This window comes from Microcaecilia unicolor, chromosome 9 (genome assembly GCF_901765095.1).
Source record: "Microcaecilia unicolor chromosome 9, aMicUni1.1, whole genome shotgun sequence".
Taxonomy (NCBI): domain Eukaryota; kingdom Metazoa; phylum Chordata; class Amphibia; order Gymnophiona; family Siphonopidae; genus Microcaecilia; species Microcaecilia unicolor.
In genome coordinates, this window is record NC_044039.1 from 90,168,146 (window position 1) to 90,192,321 (window position 24,176).

The following is a 24,176-nucleotide window of genomic DNA, read 5'->3' on the forward strand; positions in this document are numbered from 1 at the left end:
GACATTAGTTGCAAGTTGAACCACATTCTTTATTGGTAGTGAAGAAATGGGTTACACGGCATGTCTGTCCTAGAGTCCAAGGGAGTGAGAGGTATTTCACAACACTGGCAGATTTCTGGCAACTTGGGACCACTGCTTCTTTTAAGAAGGGCACGAGTCCTCCACCGACAGACATGCCGGTGGGGGTGGGGGGGTGTGTGGTGTGGGGGTGTGTGTGGTGTGGTGGTGCTAAGGGACAGGAAAGCTCTGCAGGTCTTCAGAAACACAATATTGAAGCATTACCTCCTACTGGCAGCAATGTAGTTGGAAGACTCCTGCTCAGCTTAGAGGGAACAGTGCTTGGGACCCTTACCTCTACTCTCTTTCAGCGAGGGGCCCTCTCAGCAGCTTAAGTGTTAGTCGGAGTTCAGAGATGTTGCCTATTAGTTTCTGCGAATTTAGTGGGAATGGGGGAAGCGGGGAGGAAGTCTACTCCCCTTCCAACACTGATCCTTGAATTAGAGAGGATTAAGAGTACAAGTTCTCTCTAGTTTACCAATATTTTTAAAACAGTTGTTGGGACAGGTGATTGAGGGGTTGGGGTTTCGCATGAGCCAATATCTTTATGTATCTTGATATTTTATTCTTTATGTGACTGCTCTAGTAATTTACTTAGGGGTCCTTTTACAAAGGTGTGCTGAAAAATGGCTTGTGGTAGTGTAGGCGCGAGCTTTGGGTGTGCGCTGATCCATTTTTTAGCGCGCCTGTAAAAAAGGCCTTTTTTTTTTTAAACGAAAATGGATGTGTGGCAAAATCAAAATTGCCACGCGTCCATTTTGGGTCTGAGACCTTACCGCCAGCAATTGACCTAGCAGTAAAGAATCTGGGCGGTAATTACCTACACGCGTCAAATGCCATTTGGCGCACGTCTGTTACACGCGCCAGAAAATAAAAAATATTTTTCAGATGCGCGTAGTGGACGTGCGTCAAAATTGAAATTACTGCAAGGGCCACGTGGTAACCAGGTGGTAACTCCAATTTGACACGCGTTTGGCACGCATAGGCGCCTACGCAGCTTAGTAAAAGGGCCCTTCAATAAAAAAAAGATTTCACATAAATGGCTAAGCTGTGCTGCAAATTAAAGTTAAAACTCTAAACTGGGGTTTCCTGTGACTATCAGCTCTGCTCTACACTGATGCGATAGTAAACTCTAGAACAGTCCCTTAACTGTCAGCCTATGAAACTGTAATAGAGACATTAAATGCTAAACAAAATGTTTTTATTTGTAACATTTGTATCCTAAAATTGCAGAAAATGAATTGATCATAAATGGAGGAAAGGACCTCAGACTGGTGGCAACTTAATCTTCATCTTACTTAATAAGATTACATATGGTGCCACCATGTTTTAATCATAGGTCCCTAGGGTATGATTAAAACATGGTGGCACCATATATAATCTTATTAAGATCAAGATTAAGTTGCCACCAGTCTGAGGTCCTGTCCTCCATTTATGATCAATTCATTTTCTGCAATTTTATGATTTGATCCGCTATCGTCTGTTGGAAGATTATTAAAGTGAGCGGAGCTCTTTTTCCCATTGATGTTTGTTACTTTGGTAACATTTGTATCCCACATTTTCCCATCTATTTGCAGGTTCAATGTGGCTTACATAGTACCATAAAGGCGTTCGCCAATTCCAGTATAAACAGTTACTTTAAAGTGATGTTATGGTAGAATAAGGTTCATGTGGAACAAACAGGGAATCGTATAGAGGAAGAGTTATGTCCATTACGTTCTTTGGTTTCGTAGTGTTGCAGGTTTCAGGTATTTAAGTAGGGTTGGAAGGGTATGCCTTTTTGAACAGGTAAGTTTTTAGTGATTTCCGGAAGTTTAGGTGGTTATAAGTTGTTTTCACGGCTTTTGGTAGTGCGTTCCATTTAATGAACATTTTTCACATTGTGAAAAACAGACCAACTAAAAACAAGACTTGTTAATAACATGACTATAAAGAAACAACTAGGTTCCCTTTTGACCTGAAAGCAGAATTGTTTGACGCAAGTCTTCTTTTCTTAAGTACAAATCCTTTTTACAAAGAAGACTCCCTCTGGGATGAAAGCACCACTAATTACTTAATAGACATTTCAATTTGTGCAATGTGTTTGACATAAGAACTTTGTGTTTATTTTGATGTATATGGCCCAAGCGTATTTATGAGATGGCATCTGCAGCTCCCACTATGAGTTTCTCTCATAAAAAATTGTAAGGGGTTTCCACTCACTGTATGCAGCACTGTGGACCTTTGAGTCACATGGTTAAATGTTACTTCATCAAGATTATTACAGGAATACAAGATTCATCAGAATTCTGTGCACTTGACATTTCTTTCGCATTGCTCCACTGATAAAGAAGTTAAGACAAGAATAATTAACATATCCAGTATGAATATTCCTTCTCAAACCTATATACATATGTACCAAAATCCCTTTTCTCACCAGTGGTTTGAATTCACACACTTGCTATGCGCAAGCTCAAGAGCAAATGCTTTTAATCCTTCTGACTACATGTGACAGAACTGCGGGCAAGTCTATACTTATAGGAAACACTTCTAGTAAAAGGCATGCTGCCACTCCCAATTTTATCTTCAGATTACCTATAGCCCAGAACCGAAGTACACAAATGGCGGCTATCCCGTCAGTGCCAACTACATTAAACTGATTTGGACCCCAAGCTATTCCTAAGAACATCAGATGATAAACAGACTACAAATAAGAAACGAGGGTGCTACAAAAAATAAATACGGCTCCAACAGCAAAGGTCTAACCCGCAGATTAACCAATTAACAAAAAAAATCGAAAATTACAGGAAATGTGTTAAATATATTCAACTATCTCGAAATATACTAAACTATATGAACTAGAAAACTTGTCAGTCAAGAGCTGCTTCACAGGGGGAAAAAAACTCAAAAGATGAGCTGACCTTTCAGAAAACTGTCTTATGCCAAAAATATAAAATATCTCATTTTAATAACGACTTCATTCACTAACTCCCCCCCCCCACCACCACCACCACCACATACTTTCACATCAACACACGTAACTATCAAACTCTCCAGCTCAAGGGCTAAAAAATATTTTACATAAGCCTCCCTACTGAATTCAGAGACGTATCTTACGCTTAAAGTGGTATAATGCTACGAATGAAACACGTGATGTATACATACACAATGCGTCCCTTCAAAATTTATACCCATACTAGAAGTGAGTGAATTCAGCAACCTGTACTACCAGAATAATAACGGAAGTTTACTGGGTATACCACCTTGGAGAGCACTAAAACTTGCACAGCCGCCTAACCCTTTTCATGAGTGAGTGGATGTTCTATCCAACACCAGCGGCCGGGGACCCCAAATGCCTACAAAAATTTATCAAGAGCTCATGTTTAAAAACCATAAACTTCCACGTGCCACACGGGTAGGGGGCTTGACAAGCCTTTGGTAGAAATTTGTTTCTCTAACCAAACCCTCCACCCCTCTCTAGGTGCTCGCAAACGCAACCATCACCAGAGAACCTCCCCCTTTCGTTGCTTTCCAGCATCACACGTGATCGGTACGGACCTTTCAATGCTCCTACACGCCAAATATTTCTGGAAATTTCCACTGCTAATAAACTCACTAAAGAGAGGGGGTTGGGGGAGCCATGTGTGGAAAAAGAAGAGGAAAGACCTTTGCAGCACTAGACAGTCCCTATTTCTGTATGTTATCCCCTCTCCCACCGTAAGGGTGCTACGACGGAAAAATAGGTGGTGGGACAGAAAGGGCAGGCATTCGGGGCTGGAGAACAATGATGGGGGCGCTGGTGCCTCCCCACGTTTATTGGCATTATTGGTATCACCTGCTTCATTCAATAGGAGGCTGAGAGAGTATAGCCTAACACAGAAGGCCTCAACTCAATCCCATACCTAGAACCCAGGCCTTTCCTCTCCACCCTCCCACCTTCATGTTATTTTCTAAAATAATAATCCTTCTATCCGCTACTACACACACAAAATAAAAATCCTATTACTTAAATTGCCTTTGCTTAATAAGCAAATTAATGAGATTACCTATTTAACTCAAGTTTACCTTTCCCCAAGTTTAACCCATTAGTGCCCAATGTTCCCACAATAAGCCATATGGGAACAAATTGGTTTATTCCCATATGGGAACATTGGGCACTAATGGGTTAAAAGCAATTTCCCAGCAAATAACTTATTAGTGGAGTTCTGTCCTGCTCTGGAAGTTCTCTCACAGCACCTCTTCTGGATTTAACCAAGACAGTACAGGATCAGCTTCTCTGATTGGTCCAGGAAAATCCAGGGTCCCACTTCAGCCTATTAGGTGTGGCTGGATGAAGATTCCACATTGGCAGGTGATGAAAGATGCACCCCAGACATGATGGTCCATCGCACCAGAACTGGTCATAACTAGTACAGATACAATGTTTCATCCCGAGGTTGTCCAGGCTATATTTGGCTGGGAACTTCAATTGCCCCAATTTCCACGTAGTGAATAATGGTTGAGTGGTGGGGAACACATAAGCTTCTAATTTGGAAAACATTGAATATATCTACAGAATATTTTCTACCTAAACAAGATACTATATTTGAGACCTTTTACTACACAGATTACAAATATTTTATGAATGAAGTTTCAATAACTAGGAAACGACTGAAATATTTTCCAAGTCTCTGAACACTCCAACTACAAAACCTCCTATGATTTAATATTAACATAAGTAAGTGAACAACACTAAAGACAAATGTGATTATTTACTTTCAAAACTGAAGCAAAATTTATTGTCACCACATATTTACAAAATGTTAACCACAGCTTTCTTTTTGAATATACTTTAATATGACATAAAATTACATAATCCAACCTAACAGTTTCCAAAGATACCAGTCGTATGAACAACATGTATTACAGTTAAATGTCTATACATTTGCCATTGCTTAAAAATAAAAATACCTGTACCATTTGCTGCACCTTGAAAATAAGGAAGTAAAGGACAGGTCCCACAGATTATGTTCTTCTCTGTATTTGGTGAGTTCCAAAAAAATTTCTTTTAAAGCCTTGATAATACAAATGGCTCTTTGCTTCTTCAGATTTCATCCTGATATTTCATCTAGGAAGTACTCTTTGCAGATTTCATCCTGATATTTCATCTAGGAAGTACTCTTTGCAGTACCTCATATTAATATTTTTCATACAGAACTTACATTTCCAAATTACTTTCTAAAAATGTTGCAAGTCTTGTGTTTGTGTGTTAAGAGTACACAATGCAATGTTTGTGCTGAAAATTCCATCACAGCATTTGTAAAAAATATAAATATAATAATTTTAGCCAATCTTCTGCCCAGTTGTTTTTATACCATATTATTGCTCTCTCCAACTTTATCTACAAGCTGAGAAGAAAAACAGACATGAAAACGGGTCATAAAATGGAAAGTCACATTTTACTAATTCAAAATGCAATATCAAAAATAAAAATTTCAGTTTCATAAGCATTAGGACACACAATGATTTCAGCCGAACAGTAGTCACCAAGTTCTTATGAAATTTATATGCAATATTTATAAAATTAAAAATGCGTTTTAAGTTTAAAAGCTGTGGATGGGCATAATCGAATGGGGCGCCCAAGTTTTCCTGAGGATGTCCTCGCAGGACGTCCCCGCCAAGAGGCGGGGAAACCCGTATTATTGAAACAAGATGGGCGTCCATCTTTCGTTTCGATAATACGGTCGGGGATGCCCAAATCTCAACGTTTAGGTCGACCTTAGAGATGGTCGTCCCCGATTTTCGGCGATAATGGAAACCGAGGACGCCCATCTCAGAAACGACCAAATCCAAGCCATTTGGTTGTGGGAGAAGCCAGCATTCGTAGTGCACTGGTCCCTCTCACATGCCAGGACACAAACCGGGCACCTTAGGGGGCACTGCAGTGGACTTCAGAAAAAGCTCCCAGGTGCATATCTCCCTTACCTTGTGTGCCCCCCCCCCCCCAAAACCCACAACTGTACACCACTACCATAGCCCTTAGGGATGAAGGGGGGCATCTAGATGTGGGTACAGTGGGTTTCTGGTGGGTTTTGGAGGGCTCACATTTACCACCACAAGTGTAACAGGTGGGGGGATGGGCCTGGGTTTGCCTGCCTGAAGTGCACTGAAGGGAAGGGAATGCCCTCCTGCGGGAGGTGGTGGAGATGAAAACGGTAACGGAATTCAAACATGCGTGGGATAAACATAAAGGAATCCTGTTGAGAAGGAATGGATCCTCAGAAGCTTAACAGAGATTGGGAGGCGGGGCTAGTGCTGGGCAGACTTCTACGGTCTGTGCCCTGAAAATGGCAGATACAAATCAAGGTAAGGCATACACAAAAAGTAGCACATATGAGTTTATCTTGTTGGGCAGACTAGATGGATCGTGCAGGTCTTTTTCTGCCGTCATCTACTATGTTACCCACTAAAACTGCTCCAGGGACCTGCATACTACTGTCATGGAGCTGGGTATGATATCTGAGGCTGGCATAGAGGTTGTAAAAATATTTAAAAAAAATTTTTTTAGGGTGGGAGGGGGTTAGTGACCACTAGGGGAGTAAGGGGAGGTCATCCCCGATTCCCTCCGGTGGTCATCTGGTCATTTAGGGCACATTTTTGTGGCTTGGTCGTTAAAAAAAAAAAAAAAAAGAAGGACCAAGTAAAGTCGGCCAAGTGTTCGTCAGGAGCACCCTTCTTTTTTCCATTATCGGCCAAGGATGCCCATTTGTTAAGCACGACCCAGTCCCGTCTTCGCTATGCTTCCGACACGCCCCCGTGAACATTGGTCGTCCCTGAGAGAAGGAAGCCCATCTCCTGATTTGTGTTGAAAGATGGGTGCCCTTCTCTTTCGAAAATAAGCCTGAAGGTGTTGTATAATATGTTTCCCATAAAAAGTGCAACATAAAAGTATAAAAGAATGAAAAACTATACTGAAGGCTGCAACATGAACCATTATTACTTCAATCACGAAATAAAAAAAAACAAAACAAAACCATCCACTCATGCATTAATAAATCTGATAAATGAGGCATGTCAACTGACCATTAATGTAGATTCTCTTCTGAGCCCACCTAGGCTTTGAACAAAACATTAAATGGTTGCTCTTTTAAATACTAGTCATCAAAATTCTTAGAATACATACATTTGTTAAAAGTAGTGCTTGTGGTGGAATGACAAACATATCACATTTTCTGGTCCAGACCTTGGACTGTGACTGTTAGATCATAATATTTTAACAATGAAAAATCTTCCAAGACTGGTTGAAGAGAGGTCATTTTAGAAGGCCTGCATGGCTTTTATAAGTGAAAAAAAGCAGTGTTTACATGTATAAATGAATAGTACATAAGTTGAAATGTATTCATATTTTGCTAATTTCCTTTCCTTGAATCCTGCTAGACCAGTCCAGACTAATGGGCTGTCTTCCCCTACCAGCAGATGGAGATACAGAAAGTGAATGGTCTTGTGATACCACCAGTATAATTCACTGGTGCAGCCTGGAACCCTTCAGTTTATTAATGCAAAAGCAGCACAGTGTGAATCCATTCTTTGCAATTCAAAATCCCTTTGGGAACCACTACAGAATGCACTAAGAAAAACCTACACCTAAGGAAACTATTTACAACTCAGTGAGGAAGAGTAGAGCAGAAAGAGCTCAGAGAACTTTCCTAATCCCACAGTCTTCCACAGTGGGCCCAAGGTTAGTCTAGAAGGATTCAAGGAGAGGAAATTTACAGGTATGAATAAATTTCATTTTCCTTATCCTGTTAGATCAATCCAAACCAATGAGTTAACTTGGAGGGGCATAATCGAAAGGCGCAGGCCATCTTCGGGGCCAGCTCCGCAAAGGGGCGGTGCCATCCGTATTATTGAAAAAGATGGCCGGCCATCTTTTCTTTCGATAATACTGTTGGGGCCGGCTAAATCTCAACATTTAGGTCAAATGTTGAGATCGCCGGGTTTACAGATGGCCGGTTTCAAAAAAGTGGAAAAAAAATCCAAGTGCTCGTCAGGGACGTTTGCTCAGCGTTTTCAGTAGTACCATTGGTTTTTGAACCGGCCACCTCTGGATTACAAGACCAGTGCTCTAACCACTTGGCCACAGCTCCACTTACTTGGATGTCCCTCCCTTTTGATTATGCCCCTTTAGGTCTCTCTCAGCCAATCACAGACAGGGGTCTCTCTCAGCCACTCACAGAGTGCTTCTGTGTCACAGATCTTAGTCTACCAGAGCCTACTATGACCCATCTATTCCTCTGTTGTTTCATTCTCTGTGGCAGTGGTGGAGGTAAATTGGATGGGAATTCAGTAATCCTGGATGCTTTTTTTTACTTGTACCTAATTCCTTCTTGAGTTTGTTGATCTCATCTTTCAAAGCTGAAAGGAGACAGGACAAACTTTAAGGTTCCAGATAGTTTGCCTTACGATTAAAGCAGAACATGTATTGCACTGAATGTAGGTCATACTGATGTGATTCACAAGTGTGAAAAGGTGAACTATGATAGGGGATAACAAGGAGTAGGATTGACCAATTATGGTGTAATGAAGATACTTGTCCCTTGACTGCCCCATATAAAGGGAGTTCACCTAGGGGTGGGTGGGACTATAGAGTCAGACCCTCTGCAAGTGGGCATTATGAACATCTATGTTGTTATTTCACAAAATAGATGTTCATGTGCTGTGAAAGGAAGGTCTATTAGCTACGCTATGGTAGTCCATATTTTGGATGTTTTTACTTCTAAAATGGATGATTATGCTGCACGTAGTCGTGCACAGACATCCATTTCACATTGAATTTTAGAATAGGTTCTATGTCAACAGATTCTGTTCTAAAACTTCAGATGACCTAACTTGGATGTCTGTTCAATTACTTAAACATCCTTTCTAAAATGCTCCTATATTTCTTTTGCCTACTCCTCTGCATGCCATTGTGGATTTAAGAACGTAAGAATAGCCATACTGGGTCAGACCGATGGTCCATCTAGCCAGGTATGCTTCCAAAAGTGGAAATTACTTGGCAGAAACCCAATTAGTAGCAACATTCCAAGCTACCAATCCCGGGACAAGCAGTGGTTCACAGATACAGGGTTGCTTCGACACTGAACCTGCCTCGACGCTGAGGAACTATGTCCTCTATGGCGATGTCGAGAGGCCGATGCTCGGTCCGACTGTGGTGAAGCTCCCTCCAACGATGTCGAAGGGGAGTCGACCTGGGTGGCAGCCGATGTGGATGCTGCAAGCGGCATCGCAGTTGGGAACCTCACCGCAGGCGAAGGGCCAGACACCGCTGCAGCAGCAGGAACAGAAGGTGCAAGCACCCCCGACACCGAAGCTGACTGTTGTAGCAGTCCCTCCAGAAGTTCTGGAAACAAGGCCCGGATGCGCTCGTCGAGAGCCGCCATCGGAGAAGGCTGCGGGGTCAGTGGGACAGGTGGTGTCAGAATCCGTGGGGGCTCGGGAGCAGGCATCGGGCTGCTAGGAAACCGACGCATCGGCACCTCCTGTATCGAGGGGGAGCGATCCTCTCGGCACCGATGCTTCTAGGGTGCCGACTTTCTCGACGTCCCGGAGCTCCCAGTACCGTGTGTCGAAGGAGAACGATGACGGTGCTTCTTCACCTTTGCTCAATGCCCGTCCATCAAGACTCCTCGGTACCGAGGAGGAAGTGGAATCCTCACTTCTCCTCGGGGCCGCCTGCATAACAGGAGGCCTCGAGGCAGGTAGAGACCCACTCTACGCCTCACTGCTCCCATCGTGAGTTGGTCTCTCAGCAGCCATTACCTTTCTTCCCGACGTCGATGCTCCTGTTGATGTTGACACCGCCGACCTCGGTACTGATGTCAAAGGACTGGAATGAGCCCCAAACAGTTTTTCTCGTTGGGCTTCTCGAGATGCTTGGGTCGGGCCCAAGGTACTGGATATAACAGTTGTGGGTATCAGTACCTGAGATAGACTGGTTGCACCGCGTAAAACTGGGTGTCTTTGATGACATGGAAGGAAAAACGGCTTCGGCGAAATCAAACAATGCGATTGTGCCGTTGAAAAGAAGAAAGGGGCACAAAGAAAGTAAAGAGCCCAGCCGTGCGGCTTGAAACTCGGCCGTGTCGAAAAAGGAAGAAAACTTATAAAAAGGGGCTAAATATAAGAAAATACGGGTAAGAAGTTTTTTTTTTTAAATGACGAAAAAAAATAAAATAAAACTAACATGAACTAGTTGTCAAGACTCTGTTTCCTGGGCCAAAAACGAAGAAAAGAGCTGAAACGCTGTCTCTCTGCCGCGGACAAGAAAGTAACTAAGGAAGCACGCTCACATGACGGGCGGGAAGTTGTCCGCGCATGCGCGGTGTGTGCGATTCACGCGCTAGAAGACTCTAGCAAAACTTTGTTTTTATTTTGCTGGCAAAATGCCGGTTCCTGGGCGACACGGACGTCGACCCACATGCGAGAACAAGCAACCTGTTTTTCCTCGGGAGATTCTCATAAAGCACATCCACCAGAAAGGTTGCATCTGATTCCAGGTGGGCCACCTCCAAGGATTCTGGCAACTGCTGAGTCCAGTGCAAGAGGGACCTAGCCTTATGGCTCTTGCACACAGAATCCTGCACCCTGATGGCTGCAGAGGCAAACCCTTAAGTTGCTGCTCTACTTTCCAGTCATGGACATCCTTTAACGCAGTGCCCCCTGTGACCAGAATAGTAGTCTTCTTGGTCATATAATAACCAGCATTTTGGGAGATGAACAACCTGTCCACCTCCTCTTGCAGTAACAGGTAGAACATGCCCAAAAGCTTTGTACCCTGGAGAACAGTGTTTTGGGTTTTCCACTTGGTTAAAACTATCTGGGACAGGGTCCCCATCCAAAACCTCTGCCTAGGCTGATGCTAACATACACAGGAGACCGAGTCAATAAAATGACCTAGCAGCACTATTCGTCAGGCCCCACATTACCATCTACCCGTTACAACTGTCACAGGCAGGAGATACTGCAGATCCAGGCCCCAGCACTCACCCACTGAGAAGATCTAGGCCCGACTACTCTGCTGCCAGTGTCTGTTCTACAAGCCCTGCTCCTTCAGTTTCATTTGTTGTTTCCACCAAACAACTTCATTCCCAAAGCCAATAGCCAGGGCAATAAAGCCTAACTGCCCAAGTAAGAATCTTTTTTAAAAAATCTCCTAAAGGGGTACACCAGGGAAAGGAGGGGGAGCCTCAAACCCCTTCATATATGGCAGTGGCTCCTTTGACAAATGCAATCCAAACGAAAGCCTGTTGGGCTAAGGCTTAGGGGTGCATAGGGACATAGTAACATACATAGAGGCATATTTTCAAAGCACTTAGCCTTCCAAAGTTCCATAGAAACCTATGGAGCTTTGGAAGGCTAAGTGCTTTGAAAATATGCCTCATAGTAACATAGTAGATGACGGCAGAAGACGACCTGCATGGTCCATCCAGTCTGCCCAAGACAAACTCATATGTGTATACCTTACCTTGAATTTGTACCTGTCCTTTTCAGGGCACAGGCCGTATAAGTCTGCCCAGCAGTATTTCCCGCCTCCTAACCACCAGTCCCACCTCCCATCATCGGCTCTGGTACAGACCGTATAAGTCTGCCCTCCCCTATCCTAGCCTCCCAACCACCAACCCCTCTTCCCCCCACCTGCTCCGAACACTTCTGGGCTCAACTGGGGTAAGAACCGTGGCCCAAACCCCAGGGGCTGTACCAGCCTTAAAACTTGAACAGAGAGGATACAGGCCATGGACTGCATTTCAGGGAGTCAGGCCCACTAAAGGAAACCTGTTGCACCAGTCCACCCTACATCATCTGCTTGAGGTAGGGAAATACTGAAGAATCCCAGGCTTTACCAGCTCTTATACTGGTGATATCACTGAACAACTCAGTTTCTCTACCACTGTGTCTACTGGTAGGGGGACACAGCTTATTGGTCTGAAGTGGTCCAGCAGGATGAAAAGGAAAAAGATATTTAAGAAAACCACTATTTACATATGTAGATCTGCAGCATGCAGTTTTTCTAAAGGGAGGGGGCATGCTGAGGATGGGCCAGAAAAGTATATCTTCAATTTTAAAACAGTAATATATGCATACTTATACCTGCTCTGAGTTGATTGTTTGGACCTGTGGTTTTGTACCAGAGATTGAGGTGGCAACTATGTGTTTAAAAACACCTCAAAATGTCAAAAATGTTTTTCTACTTAGCTCCTTAATTGGATTTTCATGGACATCCAGTTTTGAAAATCTAACACATGAATACATTGTAAAATTAGCACTTACAGGTTCAAACCCCTGGAGTAATGTTATTCAAATGGCTGTTCCCACTGGATGTGCCAAAATGTACATGTGTATTTCTGGACATCCTTAAAAATATTTAACAAATGGTTCCATATTCAGCAAGCTTTTCTAAAACACCCAAGGAATTGGGACACCCAGGTCAGAACATGTACAATTCCTACCTTGATGCCCTATGCCAAAATTGGGCTTCTTAATTAGATATTTGGAACGAGTCAGAAGTAGTTTTTAAATGTTTACATTTGGCAAACAGTTGGTGTTTTTATGAGCCAACTGGAGACTAAATGTAAACAAACCTACTGAAGGAAAAATGAAGCTCGGTACAGAATTAAACATTACAGGACCTTCTCTGCACCACATGTTTTCTTTCCAATGACAGCATGCAGGCAACCTGTTGGCAATATAGAGCAGGCATTTGAAAAAAATGCTTCTCCAAAAGAGAGAAAAGGGCTTGATGGAAGGAAACTGGAAGTCATAATTCCACTTTGCTATCTGGTTATCTCTTGCTTGAAATTTCCAGTAAGATGTCTTCAACCTTCCCTAAACTTGAAAATGTATGAATTTTTTTGTAGCAAAGTTATTTAGTAAAACCAACAGTAGCAAAAGTATATGCATACCTATTAAGACATATGCATGCCAATTAAAATGGTTCATTGCACTTATTAAACTTCAAACTATTAAACGTGATTAAGCGCTAACGTACTAGGGTTTTTCATATTTATCATCTTTGGGAAAAAATAGTCAGTTATTATGGCCTTAGTTACATCCTGTGGAACTATGTGATTATGCACCTGTAGTATTTTGCACAATTAACTCTCAAATCCACATGTAAACAGTAGCATTTACATGTGTAAATACTGATATCAGAAAGCGCTATACACCATGTGGCGATCCACACCATGCAGAGAATTCAAGGGGGAAGTGGTGTGGGCAGGAATAAAATCTGCACATGTATTCCCCATTTTAAAAAGGGGTATACAAATTTTTTCTATATTGGATTTTATACCAGGGCACAAATAGGTTTTTACAAAAATGCTCAATTTGTCCAGCACTAACACAAGGGATAGTCATGCTCTTAATCCCATGCAGTTTATTTCTAATCTCCAAAATGAAACCACTGTAAAACTGCTGCCTTCTACTTAAATCGACAGCACATACACACATTGGCTTGTAAAATGGGGCAGCTACAAGTAGTGGTAGTGCCACTTACACATGCAATTTGCAAAATTGCCAATTCCAAGTTGAAGCTGCCTAGATTTTTTATATCGTGTACATTTGTGAAATAGCTGCTCCTGTTGTATGTGCCAGCAGCTACAAGTGAACTTCTGCAAGTATTTTAGAAAACGCTCTGCGCTGGCAGACTCCAGTGGAATCAAGCACAGCGTGATCTAGTTGTCACAATTGTGATTCCTACGTTCTACTTAAAATGAGATTCCACTTCATGTAATTAGGCAACACCTTCATGGAAAACAGTGGCTGTAGCAACATATATGCTGGAGAAACTTCCCTGAGGTGTAGAATTTGCATTCAAGGTGGCGGTGATACTAGGGAAGTGATCTACAGGTGAAAGGCTCCAATACAGTCTTCCTCCTGCACTGCGGGGTGCGTGTCTTGTGGTATCTGAAATCCTGTGCTTTTCTCACAAGACTTTCACAATAGTGCCGAATTCTGGGCAGTGCACAATTCACACACAGGACTACACAGTGCAGGAGGAATTCTTGCTCAGAAGAAAGAAAAGAATGTCCACGGGAGAGACTGTGGATGGAGAGAATCAAGCGAAGGTTGCTGGGGAAAAACAGAAGGTAGGTGGATGGCTTGAGGGGTGGGGGCGGGGACAGGGGAGATGACACAGTGCTGAAATGTAGGATGACCTGGGGAAGGGGAGAACGAGTGAAAAAGAGCCATACACAGGGGAGAAGCAGCTGGATAATGGTGGAAAGAGGGGTTATACAAAAAAAATATCATGCTGCTTAAACATTTATTTGCTATAAAGTTTTCACTTACTGCAACATAAAATTTTGAAACCATGTTGAACATAAAAAATCTTGGCAGCCACATACAAGCATGTGCAATTTGTATGTGTATTTGTGTGCTTTCTGTATGTGTTTATGTGAATTTGTGAGTGGTGAACACAGTGCAAGTGGCCTGAGGCATCTGCTTCTAGAAATATCTAAAATGACGTATTGTGATAAAGTCACCTCCAGGATAGTTGCGTTAAGGCAGTTTCAGTCTGAAATACAAGTCCCAGAAGGCATTGCAGGCAAGGAGCCAGAGGGGGAGATGAAGAACCCGGACTGGACTCCTAGCTGCAATCAGGGAAGACGGGGGGTGTAAGCTGGCAGGTTGTGTAGAGTGGCTGCCTCTAGGCGGAAAGAGAGTTAGGAAACCCTGTGTGCAGGAGCTCATCATTGATCTCATTAGTCTAATGCTTAACAGCTGGTTTGGGTGTGAAGAAGCTAAGGGAAGGAGAATGATTGGTGGTGGTAGCTGAAGCCAGGGATTGATTAGGCAGGTGGGAAGGAGTCCCAGGAGAGGAGTTCAGTTCAGGAGAGAGAAGCAGAAGGAGAGAAGCAGTTACAGGCTGAGAATCCTTGGGCAGGGAGGTCCCTAAAGTACTGAAGCAGGCTGAGATTCCTTGGGTGAGAGGAAGTCCCAAAAATATTGAACTCTCCTGAAGGTAAAGAGGATAGAAGGTAGAAACTGCTGCTTGGTGACTGAACTGTGATGATGAACTGAAAGAATTGTTTGTCTTGGGATTTGAATAACTGTTTACTGTGCACTGGATAAAGAGTCCAGACTGGAGCCTGTAAGCCTGTATTGAATCCTGGTATGTGCTATGCTGCTGTTGGAACTATGTACTAGAAACCTGCATAGAATAAAAGTCCTTAAGATTGAAGTTACTGGTGGACATCTATTTCTTCATTGTACCGGGAGCCTATGGCTGGAGGAGATTGTTCTATCCTTGGCTGCACAAGAGAGGCGCCTGGTTACAGTATTCCCTATATTACATTGTTGTAAGGTATCTGTACGTTTGTTGTAAGAATTTTAAAATTCTGTTCTATTTAATACTAGTAAAAAAGGCCCGTTTCTGAACACAATGAAACGGGCGCTAGCAAAGTGGAGTGTGTATGTTTGAGAGAGTGGTTGTGCGAGTGACTGTGTGAGTGTATGGGGGACAATTTCCGTTGTTCCCTTGTACTTCCCTTAGCTACCCTTCTGCATTGTGAATTCTGCCCATAGAGATAGATTGTGCGAGTGTCTGTGTGTGTGTCACAGGGAGAGTTCGTGTATGTGTGTGTGTGTGAGTGAGAGAGGGTGGGGCGGGCTGTGAGGTTGGGGGCGAGTGTTTGTGTTATTGTGTGTCTCACAATGACAGGGGGGAAGGGGGTGGTGAACTGAGAGGGTGTTGCAGGGGGCTTGGAGGGGGGGTCAGGTTTGTTGAGGGGGGTTGGCCGTGTTGTTGCTGGCTGGTATTAGTGTGGTGCTTTATTCAGTGTATGTGTGTGTGTGTTTTGCTGTGTTTTTGAGGGGATGTGGCGGTGTTTTTGTGTGTGAGATTGAAAGGTCATGTGTGTCACAGAGATAGAATGTGTGTGTGTGGAAGTGATGGAGAGTGTGTTAAAGTTGCTGTGTGGGGTTGAGTGTGTGTGTGGAGTTTATTGTATAATCAGTGATATCTGTATGAGGGAGAAGGACAAAAAAATTAGACACCCGGAATGCTAGAAAGAAAAGGGGAAGCAGTGACAGCCGCTGAAGAAGAACCTACTGTGCAGAAACTGTCTACTGCCTATGTCCATCTTATTCTTGCTGTTCGCCCCTTTCAGTGAAATTTCTTCAAAAACAGTGTAAATACATTCAAATATGCATGCACAAAACCTTAGGTTTTCAAGACGGCATGCTATTTCATCTTCTGTTGCCTCGGGAACCCACCTATACTGTAAGCTCATCAGGACAGGGACTTCTTAAAAATTAACAGAACTTACGAAAGAAGAGGGACGTGACAACCCCTGAGGTAGGGGGTAGAGAGAGGAGATAGCAATCTTGGGAGGAGGGAAGAGAATATGCAACAATAGCTGTCAACAGTGAAGGAAAGAGAAGATGTGACGACCCGGGAGGGAGGATATGTAAGAATACTTGAGGTAGGGTAGGATGAGGAAGTGCTGGCAGTTCCCAGAGCGTACAGGTTCATGTGCACGGGCTGGGCACCCGAGCTGATGCTGACAGGCTTGGGGGCTGCGGGTAGGAGGAAGGAGCGACAACGGTGGTTGTGGTAGCAGCTACTGCGGCGGTGGAACCCGGTACGGTGGCGGTGCTCACTCTTGGTCCACTTGCGCCACTGGTTGCACGTCCCCGAACCCCCGCTCCCCCACTGCTTCGTTCCCGCTCGGCCATGGCGGCAGCGGCATCCCATCCGCTCTCCCATCCTGATCGGAGGCACAGGGTCCAGCCGTTACCCGCCGCTCAATGCACACATACATGTTTTTTGTGCCCTCTGCTCCCGGCGGCAACCTCCCTCCAAACAGTCGCACGCGCACGTGTCATTGCTCCGCCCTCAACGGGATAGGGGCTTGGTGATGCACCGGGGGGGGGGGGGTATGCGCTTTGTGATGCGCCGTTGCTGAGGGGCTGGGGTGATGCGCCGGGTGGGGGGGTTAGAGTTGTTTCGTGGGCAGGGGGAGGAGTAGGCAAACACGCTCCTTGTGTTTGCTTACTCTTCCCCCTGCGTGTCTCGCAGATTGGCAGGGGAGGGGCTTGGGTGATGCTTCGGGGTGGGGGGGGGGGGGGCACTGACCGCTGTTGCAATTCGTTGAGTGTTAGTGCTCCGCCCTCGACGTCGTTACTTTGGACACGTGGGCGGGGCAGACACTCAAGGAGAAAAAGTGGTCTCTGCCGCCTCACTTTTAGAATGTTGGAAAAGTGAGGCTTCATTAGAACGTTGGAGGTGCGTTTTATATAGAGAGATATTGTAAAAATAAATTATAGCTACTGCTTTTGTATAATTTTCATGTTTTTGATGCATAATTCCTAGGGGTGTAATTGATCACTTGCTACATAGTATGAATACATAACTGTATAGTTTGTTAGCCTAGTCTTTGCTATGTAATTTCTACAGGTACCACAGCATAACTGCTAGACTGCCAACAGGTCATACTGCCATCTTGACCCCTGCCCAGCAAATACAGTACAGCTAGTTCATTCCAACCACCTCCCCACCCATCTGAGACTCATTCAACCAGGTTACAAAGCAGCAAAAAATCCCCCCAAACTTTAAAGGCCTATGGCCAACAGCCTGCCCTCTTGACTCTCACCTAGCAAAGGTACTAACAAGCAAACGCCTCATTGAAGGGGTCACTACAATTAACTCCTCTCTTGGGGAAGGGCACCTGTCAATGACACTAAAAAAAAGGCTGTGATATACCCCTTGCTGAAAAAGAAAAAGAGCTCCCTTGACCAGGATGAAAACTACTGACCCAGTTTCTAACATCCTTTTCCTGGCAAAACTTATAGAATATACAGTCTGCATTCAATTTGACGGGTCTATTTGTTAAAGCCACAGCAGTATAGCGAAGATACTTACCTGTAGCAGGTATTCTCCAAGGACACCAGGCTGATTGTTCTCACAAGTGGGTTGACGTCCACGTCGGCCCAGGAACCGGCATTTTGCCAGCAAAATAAACAAAGTTTTGCTAGAGTCTTCTAGCGCGCGAGCTGCATGCACCGCGCATGCGCGGATGACTTCCCGCCCGTAGCATGAACGTGCTACTTCAGTTTAATCAAAAAGCATAGAAGCAAGCAAACAAACAACAACTTCAAAGGGGAGGTGGGCGGGTTTGTGAGAACAATCAGCCTGCTGTCCTCGGAGAATACCTGCTACAGGTAAGTATCTTCGCTTTCTCTGAGGATAAGCAGGCTGCTTGTTCTCATAAGTGGGGTATCACTAGCACTGAGAGTGCAGCCTGGAATAGGACAAAAATGGGTCTAGGGGGTGGAGTTGGATTCAAAACCCCGAACAGATTCTGCAGCACCGACTGCACAAACCGACTGTTGCATCGGGTGTCCTGCTGAAGGCAGTAGTGAGATGTGAATGTGTGGACTGATGACCACGTTGCAGCCTTGCAAATCTCTTCAATGGATGCTGACTTTAAGTGAGACACTGACGCAGCCATGGCTCTAACATTATGAGCCATGACATGGTCCTCTAGAGTCATCCCAGCTTGGGCATGAGTGAAGGAAATGCAATCTGCTAGCCAACTGGAGATAGTGCGTTTTCCAATGGTGACTCCCCTCCTGTTGGGATTGAAACAACTGGGCGGACTGTCTAAAGGGCTTTGTCCGCTCCACGTAAAAGGCCAATGCTCTCTTGCAGTCCAAGGTATGCAAACTGCTTTCGCCAGGGTAGGTATGAGGACCAGGAAAGAATGTCGGCATGACAATTGATTGGTTCAGATGGAACTCCGACACCACCTTTGGCAGGAACTTAGGGTGTGTGCGGAGGACTACTCCGCTGTGATGAAATTTGATATAAGGTGCATGTTCTACCAAGGCTTGAAGCTCACTGACCCTATGAGCTGAAGTAACAGCCACCAAGAAAATGACCTTCCAGGTCAAGTACTTCAGATGGCAGGTATTCAGTGGCTCAAAAGCAGCTTTTATCAGCTGAGTGAGAACAACGTTGAGATCCCATGACACTGGTGGAGGTTTGAAAGGGGGTTTTGAACAACTAAAGGCTGTCCACAGATAAGTGTAGAAGGTATTCAAGCAGGGTTTGTGTAGGACAAGAAAGGGGATCTAGGGCCTTGCTGTCACACCAGACGGCAAACCTCCTCCATTTGAAAAAGTAACACCTCTTCGTGGAATCATTCCTTGAAGCGAACAAGACTCGGAGACACCCTCTGAAAGACCCAAGGAAGCAAATTCTAAGCTCTCAACATCCAGGCCGTGAGAGCCAGAGACTGGAGGTTAGGATGTAGAAGTGACCCCTCGTTCTGAGTGATGAGGGTTGGAAAACACTCCAATTTCCACGGTTCTTCAGAAGACAACTCCAGAAGAACAGGGAACCAAATCTGACGCGGCCAGAAGGGTGCAATCAGGATCATGGTTCCGCAGTCTTGCTTGAGTTTCAGTAAAGTCTTCCCTACTAGAGGTATGGGAGGATACGCATACAGAAGGCCTGTCCCCCAATGTAGGAGAAAGGCATCTGACGCTAGTCTGTCGTGGGCCTGAAGCCTGAACAGAATTGAGGGACCTTGTGATTGATCTGAGTGGCAAAAAGATCCACCGAGGGGGTGCCCCACGCTCGGAAGATCTTGTGGGAAACGCCCATGTTCAGTGACCACTCACGAGGTTGCATTATCCTGCTCAACGTGTCAACCAGACTGTTGTTTATGCCTGCCAGATAAGTGGCCTGGAGAAACATGCCGTGACGACGCGCCCAAAGCCACATCTGGACGGCCTCCTGAAACAGAGGGCGAGATCCGGTGCCCCCCTGCTTGTTGGTGTAATACATGGCAACCTGTCTGTCTGAATCAATATAATTTGGTTGGACAGCCAATCCCTGAAAGCCTTTAGAGCGTTCCAGATCGCTCGCAATTCCAGGAGATTGATCTGAAGACCTTTTCCCTGAAAGGACCCTGAGTGTGAAGCCCATCCACATGAGCTCCCTACCCTAGGAAGGATGCATCCGTCGTCAGCACTTTCTGGGGCTGAGGAATTTGGAATGGATGTTCCAAGGTCAAATTGATCCGAATCATCCACCAACGCAGAGAATTCCGGAAGTCGGTGGACAATTGGATCACATCCTCTAGATCTCCCACAGCATGGCACCACTGGGAGGCCAGGGTCCATTAAACTGATCTCATGTGCAGGCATGCCATGGGAGTTACATGAACTGTGGAGGCCATGTGCCCCAGGAGTCTCAACATCTGCCGAGCTGTGATCTGTTGGGACGCTCGTACTAAGGACACTAGGGACAGGAGGTTGTCCGCCAATGCCTCAGGAAGATAAGCACAAGCTGTCTTTGTGTTCAACAGAGCTCCAATGAATTCCAATTTCTGAACTGGAGTGAGATGGGTCTTGGAATAATTTATCACGAACACCAGAAGTTCTAGCACCTAATAGTCATTCGCATGGACTGCTGAGCGCCTGCCTTCGAGGTGCTCTTCACCAGCTAATCGTCGAGATAAGGGAACACATGCACTCCCAGTATGCATAGTGACGCTGCAACTATCGCCAGGCACTCTGTGAACACCCTGGGCGCAGATGTCAGACCAAAAGGGCAGTGTACAGTACTGAAAATGCTGAGTTCCCAGCTGAAATCGCAGATACTTCCTGTGAGCTGGAAGTATTGAGATGTGTGTAAGCATCCTTTAAATCCAGAGAGCATAGCCAATCATTCTCCTGAATCATGGGAAGAAGGGTGCCTAGGGAAACCATCCTGAACTTTTGTTGAACTAGAAATTTGTTCAGGCCGCTTAGGTCTAGGATGGGACGCATCCCTCCTGTTTTCTTTTGCACAAGGAAGTACCTGGAATAGAATCCCAGCCCTTCTTCCCCTGGTGGAACGGGCTCGACTGCACTGGCCTTTAGAAGGGTGGCGAGTTCCTCTGCAAGTACCTGCTTGTGCTGGGAACTGTAAGAATGAGCTCCCGGTGGGCAATTTGGAGGTCTGGATTCCAGATTGCGGGTGTATCCTAACCGGACTATTTGAAGAACACACCGGTTGGAGATTATAAGATGCCACCTTTGGTGAAAAAACATCAACCTACCCCCTACCGGCAAGTCGTCCGGTACGGACACTTTTACTGAGGATATGCTGAACTGGAGCCAGTCAAAAGCCCGTCCTTAGTCGCATAATGTTGACGAGAACGAGCGCGCTGGGGTTGAGCCTGTACAGGCTGCCAAGAAGCAGAAGTGTACCTATGCGTAAAATAGGTATAGGGGGCACTCCTCCTCCCGCCAAAAAGCCTCCTAGATGAGGAGGCAGTAGCAGAAGGCGCCTGGTGGGATAGATAATCCATAGCATCATTATGCTTCTTGATTTGATCAACTAGATCCTCTACTTTTTCTCCAAAAAGAGATTGTCCCCTCCCCCCCCCCCCCCCCCCCCCCCCCCCCCCGCAAGGAACATTCGCCATCCGCTGCTGGACAGAATAATCCAGGTCAGAGACACATGAGAGTCTGCGCATCACTATACCTTGAGCAGCGATCCTGGATGTCACGTCAAAAGTACCCTTGGCCAGGAACTTGCAACATGTCTTCTGCTGCCTGACCACCTGGCGAAAAGGCTCGGCCAGCTCCGTAGGGAGTGCATCAACCAAGCTGGACAGCTAACATATCGAGTCCCGCAAATGTACGCTCGTGAAGAGTTGGTATAACTGGATCCTGGCAGCGAGCATAGTCTCTAGTATTCCTGGCTCTCTTGAGGGCGGAATCCACCACCACCGAGCACTCTACCAAAACCCTCATCCACACCCTTGTCACCTCTCGTTTAGACTACTGCAATCTGCTTCTTGCTGGCCTCCCACTTAGTCACCTCTCCCCTTTCCAATCGGTTCAAAACTCTGCTGCCCATCTCGTCTTCTGCCAGGGTCGCTTTACTCATACTATCCCTTCTCCTCAAGTCGCTTCACTGGCTCCCTATCCGTTTTTGCATCCTGTTCAAACTTCTTCTACTAACCTATAAATGTACTCACTCTGCTGCTCCCCAGTATCTCTCCACACTCGTCCTTCCCTACACCCCTTCCCGTGCACTCCGCTCCATGGATAAATCCTTCTTATCTGTTCCCTTCTCCACTACTGCCAACTTCAGACTTCGCACCTTCTGTCTCGCTGCACCCTACGCCTGGAATAAACTTCCTGAGCCCCTACGTCTTGCCCCTTCCTTGGCCACCTTTAAATCTAGACTGAAAGCCCACCTCTTTAACATTGCTTTTGACTCGTAACCACTTGTAACCACTTGTCTCCACCTACCCTCCTCCTTCCTGTACACAATAATTGATTTGATTTGCTTACTTTATTTTTGTCTATTAGATTGTAAGCTCTTTGAGCAGGGACTGTCTTTCTTCTATGTTTGTGCAGCGCTGCGTATGCCTTGTAGCGCTATAGAAATGCTAAATAGTAGTAGTAGTAACCCAGGTTCACCATGGATCCGATACTAGGATTCAGCTTTTTTTGGGACCACAGTGCCAGACAGAGGTGCTGACCAGTTTCGCATAAGGACTTCCTTCAGTACCTTATGCAGAGGAACTGTCACAGCCTCTTTAGGTGGAGAAGAATAATCCAGGACCTCAAGCATCTCAGTCCTGGGCTCAACCTCCACAGGGAAGGGAATAGCCATAGCCATTTCCCGGACAAAAGAGGAGAAGGACAGACTCTCCAGTGGAGACAGTCTCCTTTCTGGTGGAGGGGAAGGATCAGAGGGAATCCCAAAGGACTCATCAGAAGAGATGTGCCTGGGATCCTCTTCTGACTCCCATGAAAGCTTCTGCTCAGTATTGGATAAAACCTGAGTTAAGGTGCTTCGACACTGAACCTGCCTCAACGCTGAGGAACTATGTCCTCTATGGCGATGTCGAGAGGCCGATGCTCAGTCCGACTGTGGTGAAGCTCCCTCCGACGATGTCGAAGGGGAGTCGACCTGGGTGGCAGCCGATGTGGATGCTGCAAGCAGCATCGCAGTTGGGATAGTGGAGATAGTCTCCTTTCTGGCGGAGGGGAAGGATCAGAGGGAATCCCAAAAGACTCATCAGTATTTGGGATCCTCATCTGACTCCCACGAACGCTCCTGCTCAGTGTCAGATAAAGCCTGCGTTAAGGTGCTTCGACACTGGACCTGCCTCAAACGCTGAGGAACGATGTCCTCTATGGCAATGTCGAGAAGTCGATGCCTGGTCCGACTGCAGCAAAGCTCCCTCCACCGACCTGGGTGGCAGGCGGCATCGCGGTCAGGGACCTCACCACAGGTAAAGGGCCAGACACCGCTGCAGCAGATGGTAGAAAAGGCGCAAGCACCCCCGACACCGAAGCTGACTGACGTAGCAGTCCGTCCAGAAGTTCTTGAAACAAGGCCCGGATGCGCTCGTTGAGAGCCGCCATCGGAGAAGGCTGCGGGGTCAATGCGACAGGCGGTCTCAGAATCCGTGGGGGAGCAGGCATCAGGCTGCTAGGAGACCGACGCATTGGCACTTCCTGTATCGAAGGAGAGCGATCCTCTCGGTGCCGACGCTTCTCGGGTGCCCACTCTACTACTACTACTACTTATCACTTCTATAGCGCTACAAGGCATATGCAGCGCTGTACACCATACATGAAAACACAGTCCCTGCTCAAAGAGCTCACAATCTAAACAGGACAGACAAACAGACAGAACAACTAAGAGGTAAGGGAATTAAAGAGGTGGGGATAAAAGGGTACAGGGCAAGTGAGTAGTGGTTAGGAGTCAAAAGCAGAGTTAAAGAGGTAGGCTTTTAGCCTGGATTTGAAAACGGCCAAAGACGGGGCTAGACATACAGGCTCGGGAAGTCTATTCCAGGCGTGAGGTGCAGCGAGATAAAAGGAACTCCCGGTATTGTGCGTCGAAGGAGAACGATGACGGTGCTTCTTAGCCTTCGTTCGACGCCCGTCATCGAGACTCCTCGGTACTGAGGAGGACGTGGAATCCTCACGTCTCCTCGGGGCTGGGTCGGACGAAGGTCGGTCCCGGGGGGCCTACATAACAGGAGGCCTCGCGGCAGGTGGAGACCCACTTGACGCCTCACTGCTCTCAGCTTGAATTGGCCTCATAGCAGCCATTACCTCTCTTCCCGACGTCGATACTCCCC

General features: G+C 45.8%; 1 protein-coding gene across 1 annotated transcript in view; it reads right to left on the reverse strand.

Moving 5' to 3' along the window:
- Window positions 1–4,815: 4,815 nt before the first annotated feature.
- The window catches only part of GOLT1B (golgi transport 1B), a 68,865-nt gene continuing 49,504 nt past the window's right edge, over window positions 4,816–24,176 (reverse strand). The window contains exon 5 of the mRNA XM_030214300.1: window positions 4,816–5,423. Coding sequence (XP_030070160.1) covers window positions 5,385–5,423 — 39 coding nt within the window. The 3' untranslated portion in view covers window positions 4,816–5,384. The remainder of the gene's footprint in view (window positions 5,424–24,176) is intronic.